The sequence below is a fragment of the Pyxicephalus adspersus genome, chromosome 9, assembly GCF_032062135.1.
Source record: "Pyxicephalus adspersus chromosome 9, UCB_Pads_2.0, whole genome shotgun sequence".
Taxonomy (NCBI): Eukaryota; Metazoa; Chordata; class Amphibia; order Anura; family Pyxicephalidae; genus Pyxicephalus; species Pyxicephalus adspersus.
Genome location: NC_092866.1, coordinates 100,309 through 109,045, shown reverse-complemented (window position 1 = coordinate 109,045; position 8,737 = coordinate 100,309). Strand labels below are relative to the sequence as shown.

The 8,737-nt window shown below is 44.9% G+C and overlaps 2 protein-coding genes across 4 annotated transcripts in view; both read right to left on the bottom strand.

Annotated features, from left to right (window-relative positions):
• Positions 1-433, bottom strand: part of MATCAP1 (microtubule associated tyrosine carboxypeptidase 1) — a 10,218-nt gene extending 9,785 nt beyond the window's left edge. For both annotated transcript variants that reach the window (XM_072422724.1, XM_072422725.1), the window contains exon 1: positions 294-433. The gene's annotated coding sequence lies outside the window, so the exon portion shown is untranslated. The remainder of the gene's footprint in view (positions 1-293) is intronic.
• A 2,605-nt stretch (positions 434-3,038) lies between these two features.
• The window catches only part of EXOC3L1 (exocyst complex component 3 like 1), a 12,602-nt gene continuing 6,903 nt past the window's right edge, over positions 3,039-8,737 (bottom strand). For both annotated transcript variants that reach the window (XM_072422408.1, XM_072422407.1), the window contains exons 7-13: positions 7,792-7,892; positions 7,565-7,675; positions 6,922-7,063; positions 6,689-6,811; positions 5,736-5,891; positions 4,742-4,866; positions 3,039-3,341 (exon numbers count right to left, since the gene is read on the bottom strand). In XM_072422408.1, coding sequence (XP_072278509.1) covers positions 3,155-3,341; positions 4,742-4,866; positions 5,736-5,891; positions 6,689-6,811; positions 6,922-7,063; positions 7,565-7,675; positions 7,792-7,892 — 945 coding nt within the window. In that variant the 3' untranslated portion in view covers positions 3,039-3,154. The remainder of the gene's footprint in view (positions 3,342-4,741; positions 4,867-5,735; positions 5,892-6,688; positions 6,812-6,921; positions 7,064-7,564; positions 7,676-7,791; positions 7,893-8,737) is intronic.

The window sequence follows — 8,737 nt, the reverse complement described above, 5'->3', positions numbered from 1 at the left end:
GGTACAGTGAATGAGGGGTGAATGCAGAGTACAGTGAATGAGGGGTGAATACAGGGTACAGTGAATGAGGGGTAAATGCACGGCACAGTGAATGAGGGGTGAATGCAGGGTACAGTGAATGAGGGGTGAATACAGGCTATGCAGATGACAATATCACTCAGGTAAAGCAGACATGACAGGGGAGGGGGAGGGGAGGGATAACACGGCTATACACGGCCGGAAGGAGGCGGCATGACGGGTTGTACGGTGCGGGACGAGGACGGAGATACCGGGCGGTATAGGTATAATTTTACCTCAGACCGGGAATTTCACGAAAAGTGACGTCACATGACAGAGAAGAAAAGAAAGGCGTGGTCACATCACTATGCCACGTGACCTAAAGGGCAGAACACAGGGAGGGAGGGATGACGTGCAACCCATTCAAGGCGTGGCATCTAGCTGTCCTATGAGATAATTCTACGTTAGGGATGCGTACTACCAGCTGATTGGGCGTGTACAATGACGTCACAATCAGACTTTTATGCCATTTCTGCGTTGTCTATATATTTGCATCTCCTATCTTTTTCCATGGGATTCTGCTTCAGTGTGAGCTCCTCAAGAGTGGGCGTGTCCTATAAGGCTCAGATCTGCTATGCCCCGCCCATCGTATGCTGTGAGATAACTCCGCCCCTCATACATCAGCAGCATGAGAGCTGTGTCCATTATCCCCATGTATAAACCTTCATATCCCCCACACCTATTGTTATACAAACGTGACATTTTCAGGGGACCCCGAGAGCTGATACAAAGCCATAACACGCTGCCAGATCCAGAGTCTCAAACATAAACTCCTAATAAGTATCCGGGATATTTTCTTATTAAAGTGGAACTAATGTAAAAAGAAAAAACATGACTTTCACAGATCCGTGACGTATGGCGCTGTATTTGTCAAAATAAAAACTCGCGACATCACTGCGCATGTGGGAGATTGCCATCTTTCTTCTTTCAATGACAAGTCTGCCCTGCACATGTCTGTTCTATCTGGGATTTATGGCGTGCCTTTCCCTGGACGCTCTGCGCACATTCAGGCGCTAGTGGTGAGGTGGCGCTGTGGTTACCCCTTCCTGGTGTCAGGGGGAGACGCTCGGTACCACTCACTGCTGCCTGCCATGTCGACGGACTGAGCACATGGCGGGGTGCCTGGTACACAGAGCTGGACCCTTCTCTGTGAGAACCAATAGGAAACACTTATTGTCCACATCAAATGTTATACCCATCATATCATGCTACCCCGTCACATAGCTCCCCCCTTACCCTCTATGAACCCCAAATTCTCTGTAACATCCCGCTTTTATGGACACGTGTGAGAATCTAAATGTTTTATATGCTGCAAGAGTTTCTAACAGATTTCCATCTTTTGTACCTTCCAAATAAACAATAAAATGTACATTGTGTGCAGGATACAAACACTTCTGTTATCAGAAATAACTCCTTATGATATCTGAATAAACAATGGTCTGTTAGTCACAAGCTTAAAGCGAAAGGAAACTCAAAAGAATAAAATTTAGGATTTTATGTTTGAGATCCCATATCTGGCAATGTGTTATAGCTTTGTATCAGCTCTTGGGGTCCCCTGTGTACCCTGAAAATGTCACGTTTGTATAACAATGGGTGTGGGAGACATGAAGGTTTATACATGGGGATAATGACAGCAGCATGGACACAGACACAGCTCTCATGCTGCTGCTGTACGAGGGGCGGGGTTACATCACAGTGCAAGGTGGGCGGGGTTACATTACAGTAGAAGGTGGGCGGGGTTATGCCACAGTACAAGGTGGGCGTGGTTACCTCAAAGTACAAGATGGGTGGGGTTACATTACAGTACAAGGTGGGCGGGGCCAGGTCACAGTACAAGTGGGTGGGGTCATGTCACAGTACAAGATGGGCGGGGTTACGTCACAGTACAAGGTGGGCGGGGTTACGTCACAGTACAACCCTAAGCACACAAGATTTTACCTGTAACTTGTAGTTTCGCCACCTTGTTGGTGATACAATGAGCTCCCGTCAGGGTCACAGCTTACACAGGGGTGAGAATACGTTAATGAGTTGTAATAGAGGGGTCACAGCGATTGGCATACTGTGTCCTTCTGATGAAGCCTATGGGTAAAACGTGACGATAAAATACAGTACAATATGAATAGAATGCAAAGATATTATACAAGTATTATGTCACGTATTGATAAAGTTGTGCTAGGCACCTGGAAAGTCCTGGTAAAATAATAAATTGGGTTAAGATGTTTCTACGATGGATATGGTGCCATCCCAAAATGCTCTCCCACTAATTTATCTTAATAGGTATTTACCCAGAGAGTACCAACACCCAGCCCAAATGGTGCCGACCTCTTCCAAAATCACTTTGTGTAAAGGAATCACATTTAAGTCCCAGCCAGCTTTTATATGAACCCGAGCAATGTCTGGAATGGCCCATTAGGGTGATGAAGAATGTTCCCTGGGCCGACATAACTGGACCTGATTTATATGAAAGGAGAGGGAAAGGATTGGGGGGGATGGTAGGAGACACAGGGAGGGGGAAGTGAAAGAATGGGGGGGGGGGGAGAGGGTAAGAAGAGAGGACAGAAGAGGATATGGGGGAAGGAGAATGGAATGGAGAGGGGGGTGATACTTTAATACAAATACCAGCCTTGGTATGGTCACATCAATGTGTGCTTCCTGTTACTGTAGAGCCAGCAGCAGGTTCTGGTTCCGCATAGAGACGTTATAATGCCGGCCCATAGTGCTCATGTTGCCCTAGGTCACAGCCTTGTGAGAAATCTGGCCCTGGGTGCAAGCTACTCATTCCACTATTTCTAATGGCTCCACATGAATTTTTGTCTCGTTTACTAAGCTGAATGAAATATTCCTTACAAGATGATATGGGGAAAGTACATATACAGCCATTATTACTGTAATGGGTCATTGTGTTAGGAGAAGCTCCTCTGAACCCGATTCTGGATAATAAAGCGTATTAGATGTACGTACAAACCACAGGACACAAAATCTCTCTGCTTTTTTATTTTATCACAGTTTTAAAATTTGTTTCAGATTCAAACAATATTATGTTGAGGCGCAACAATTCCCAATATTGAGGTTCAGCCCCAAAGCTGATTGTGGAACTTTAAGCACAGGAACTGGGGTGGAGGCAGAAGGGAGGTGGGGGTGTAGGGACTGGGATACTGATAAAAATTGGGCGAAAATCTTCTGGGAGAGAAAGAGCCTGACGCTGCATTGTGCTGAGGACAGTATGGCGGATATCACGGCTCACGTCACCTCTCAGCTCCAACAATGCTAAGACGTGATCGTCGCTGCAAGACACAAAACACAATTAGTGTTACCAATGGGGGGGACACAAGAGGATATAATATTGTTTTCCCACAATAACCAAGGTCATCAATAGTCCCATACCCAAGAAGATCCCCTAGGACAGGGGTGCCCACACTTTTTTGGCTTGCAAGCTCATTTTAAAATGATGCATCAAAATGATCTTCCAGCAATAAAAACTTGGACTTCATTCCTGTGCGCGGTAGAGTTTGTTTTTAAAGCAGGGCACTGTGATCTACTCACGTTGCCTTTGAGATCTACCTGTAGATTGCAATCCACCTGTTGGACACCCCTGATCTAGGATATAGCACCATGGTCCCAGACCCAATGGGATCAGAAAACGAAGAGTACTGCAATGCCAGACCACCACAGTCTCAGACCATGGTCCCAGACCCAACAAGGTCACCAACAATATAGCATTGTAGCTTCAAACATACAGGATTACAGAGAATATAGCACTGCTGTCCTACTTTAAAGATGATCACCAAAAGCATAGCCCCTGTGGCACCAGACTCACCAAGGATATAGCAGTGCGGTCCCAGACCCAACTAATCAGCAACAATATAGCATTGCAGAACCAAACCCAACAGATTCACTAAATATATAGCAGCTCACATTCAATTGGATCATCAAGGGCATATGACTGCAGTCCCAGACCCAACAGGACAAGAAGATCACTGAGGCTTTGGCACCGCGTTCCCAGACCCAACAGGATCACCTAATTGCAATGCAGTCCTAATCCTTTAATGAGCAAAATTTCACAGTGATCGCAGACCCATCAGGGCACCGTAGGATCTGGACCAGTATTTTCTCCTGAGGAGCCAGCTTACAGTGCTACAAGATATAAGCAAGATATCCAGAAAGTTGTACTTGTAGTTTTGCTGCAGTCCGCTGGCCAATTATAATCCATACATCAGTGAGTTTGGCACTCATTAAGGCGGGGTCTTTAAATGTAGATAAATAGGTGGAGAATCCAGCCATGTATTGTTAGTGAGCAGTCCACAATACCGGACAATGCAGGTACCATGTCCTGACTCAGCCAGGATGGGAAGAAGGAGACCTCCCGCAGTCTGGGACCTAGAATGAGGACAGTGGAGGCTCCACACTATGTCCCGAAAGGATTGGGGGTTGCTGATCCTGACACTTTGTGCCCCTTATTCCTCTCCCCTGCTTTAGATGTTATTCTATAAAAACCCCAAGACTGAACGGACTGATCCATTGTGGTAATTTCTGCTCAAGGTAGAGAAAACCTGCTGGAAACTAGCTAATCCTGTGGGGGGTGCTACAGTAGTAATGGAAAATGTTTACTAGTAACACCATCAGGTTCATGATCAGTCGGGACATCTCAGGTTTTGTGTTGATTCATTTTGTATCTTTCAATTACCTGATGTCAGGGAAGGCACTCATTAGACCTGACACTTCCAGACTCAGCAGTGATGGATCCCTTAGAACAAAGAGTTCCTGAAGAGCAAGGATAAGAGGAACACAGAGATTTGACTCTTCTAGTCCCTGTGAGTGTAACAAAACAAAATAGAAGCCATGTAAAAAACCACCATAAAACTAAAATCTCTGCTCATACACTTAACATTCACCACAGTGCTTCCTAGAACAGGAGCCCCAACCTTTTGCACGTCACAGACCACTAAATTTACGGACTCTGGACCGGGCATATGCGGGGAGCCGTGTGTCACTCATATAGTGACGTCATGATGCCAGAACCCCCACTCTCCCATTGCAGGTCTGAGACACAACCTGCCCACCGCCCTGAGCCCGGGATTCATACGGGGGTGGGCTCCCCATGTGGGGTCCTTCTCCCGACCCTGATGGGGGGTGCAGCGGCCAGAGTGGCGGACCACCAAAATGTTCCGGCAGACCACAGGTTGGGGACAGCTGTCCTAGATTACATAAACCAGACCTCTCGTTCTCAGTCCACGTCTCTGAAACTGGCTGGCCATGTATTTTACTCCTTTAGCCACAGATCCTTTACTCTGCTCAGTGGTACACCCTACAACACCTAAAAAGTGCCACAAACCCTACACTTTACCCTCCTATTCACCCTAAATCACATCCAGTCATGGTCCTACACTCCGCACACACACTCCTTACATTGGGCCCAGCCTTATGCACCCTACCATGTGACCAGGCACAAAACTTACACCTTGCCTAGTCATTGCGCCCAGTTATGCACCCCCATCCTGTGCCTAGGCAGTGGGTCTCACACTACACTGTGCCCAGCAACACATTATCTCAAACAACTTCTCTATAGCCTACCCATACTTACCATCCTTAAATATCCTTTGCACTATAGCCCTGGCCCCTCCACTTTCTCATCTCTGCCCAATCCCTTATGCACATACCCCCAGGGCAACATTTTTTACCATTCTGTGGAGGGCAGATTTCAGCTCCTCTGCATTCATGGACATCCTCTGTGCCAGCTGCAGCCGCTCTGCATAATTCCGACATACCAGTTTACTGTGGAGCAGAGCTTTGACGTACTCAATGGTAATCATTCTCTCCACATGCGTCAGTAAATACTAAAGGACAAGATAAAGTTTGGAAACAGAAGACTACAAGACTTCCACTTTCTCAATATTCCAAATTATTACCAAAGAAATATGAAACTTACCAACAACTGCCACATCCCTTTAGCGATAAAATGGCAGCCAAAAAACAAATCCATGGGACTTTTTAGGCAGTAATAAATCGTGTTTCCATCAATTTAGTTTACAATTTTTTAATTAAAATAGCATGATAAAACACAAGCATGTAATCTCTATATTCATAAAGCCATCCATAGATGTGTATCTCCAAGCATATAGGGAACTTTAGATGAAAACCACGCTCTCCCCTCCTGTGATGTGGAAGTGCGGATGAATGGGGGAGCTGTGCTAAACAATCTTTCCTATTTATAAAACAGGGAATCTGACATTCCCTCAAGCATTCCCTGGTGGGAATCAAATATTGTCATTGCAATACTTGGACCTGGAAGATGCCTGTTTTATAAATAGAGCACTATGGGACATTTACAAGCAGAATCATTTTACTAATTGTTCCTACCAAAATTCTACTTGAAAGAATTGTTTCCTACATAATAAATATCTGTAATATATTCTGTGCTTGAAAGTTCTATTTACATTTTTACTTTATCTGTCAGTCTTTGCTTGGGACCAATATCCCTTCATACAGACCCCAGCCCCCTGATTCTACCCAAAATAAATTACCCCACAAAAGTCAAATTTGGTCAAACGGAATTTCAGGCAAATGTTTTTCAAATCAGATTTTGGCAGTTTTGACCATTTCCAGTAACTAGATATTTCAGCTGGTGGTTCACCTGGTTTATTGGTTCACGGACTTGTAAAAGGTACTGGCCAAAACGTTCTATCTTCTCACAGATTATCTGTACATTGTCTGACCCAGACAACCAAGGCCGGGAAGGGATGTCCTGAAACAGAGGCTGGTGGGATAGAAGAACAGAGATATACAGGTAGAAGAATGATACATTCAGCAGGGATTATTCTAATAAATTACTATTTCCCTTATGATGATCAGAAAGTGTCCCAGTACCTGAATATCAGTCTGCACCTCATCCAGCAGTAGGTGACAAGCTTTCTTCTGGGTTTTATCCAGAGATGTCTCCAGGCATGGAGCAGCTTTCCTGAATGCAGGAGCATTCGTCTCCTCAGGTTGGAGTTGGCCAATGGAAGAACTGCAGGCAAACGGAGGGTTAATAGGACAGCAGTTGGGGTCAGCAATAGCACATACAGGTCTGATGAGTATGCAGATATTACTTGAGCTGAAGACCCGGAACCACAACATTCACGTGCATGCGCTCCACCCGATTTTATATTTTTGGTACATATCTGTGCTTGTCCAAGGCATTAGTACATTCACTGATGCAAATATCACTTCCCCTGCTTCAGCTAGAAGTCCATTCTTGGTATCAACTACTCTTTTGGGTAAAACAATACTTTCTAAAACCAGTTTTACTTATCTCAGCTTCATTATGAAAAGATTTCTGGGTCTACTAGATCCAGCAGTGACCATTTTTGGGATATCCTTTCCCTGATTCCCAACTACCTAACTTTACTTGTTGTATTTATCCTGAACGTACTTCTCTTTTTATGGTTAAAGGTTCACTGGAGGTCCAAATTTAGGTTCTAAAAAATGTAATGATGGTGATAACTAAGTGCAGAAAACTGCTCAGTACCTGAGAGCAGAGCAGGTGTTTATAATGGCCAGTAGGTAGGGTATATAATATACCGGAAAGGTTCGGTCCTTCATATGTTCTATCCCGTATTTCACCAGTGTCTCCCGTAGCCTGTGAAAGGAAAATGGTGTAAAAATAGCACAATATCACCTAATGGTTTCCCAATGACACCATTGTCCACGCTGCACTTTCCAGACCCGCATATAATAGCAGTCATTGGCACTTACCATACCAGGCAGTTCTCCATCTCACAGAGTGCAGCAATCCTGACCCGAGCTTCTAGACTCTCACTTAGAACAGACGCCAACTGTATATTCTCCATCAGCATCTGCCAATAATTGAACAGACATTACCAGATTATCTTCAGATTGTGATATTTGCATTTTTATTTTTTGTCATTTCTATACCTTAAGGTATTATTATTATTATTAAACAGGATTTATATAGCGCCAACATATTACGCAGCGCTGTACATTAAATAGGGACAGGTGTTACATCATTGAACAGTGTTCTCTGAAATACCTTCCAGCATTCCCTTCATTAATCCTGCCCTTCAGGGCTCCTCTGACTAAAATTTCATACTCTGCTTTACCTGCACACTGTGAGCTTTTCAAAATGTACAATAGAATCTGCAGCAAATCAGACAGAATTCATTTTCTGGCTGAAAGGCAGCCAACATCACCTATCCACTTCCAGCCTGACTGTCCCTGAAGCACTTTCAGTCAAAACATTTCAGTGGTGGGGAAGCATCACACAGCCATTGCTTCAATAAGCTACTGTATGTGCAGCACCCCATCCACCGGACCTGCCTATCATAATACTGAATAAAAAAAATGGGTATGTAAACTAAAAGGATTTATTTTAAAGTGTTGAGAGGAGGCAGCGGGAAACCGGAGGAAAAATATTGATGAGATTTCCCCCCAGTAGTTTGTGTCACTGCCCCTCCCACAATGGGGAGATTTCACCCAGTAGTTTGTGTCTCTGCCCCTCCCACAATGGGGAGATTTCACCCAGTAGTTTGTGTCTCTGCCCCTCCCACAATGGGGAGATTTCCCCCAGTAGTTTGTGTCTCTGCCCCTCCCACACTGGGGAGATTTCCCCCAGTAGTTTGTGTCTCTGCCCCTCCCACAATGGGGAGATTTCCCCCAGTAGTTTGTGTCTCTGCCCCTCCCA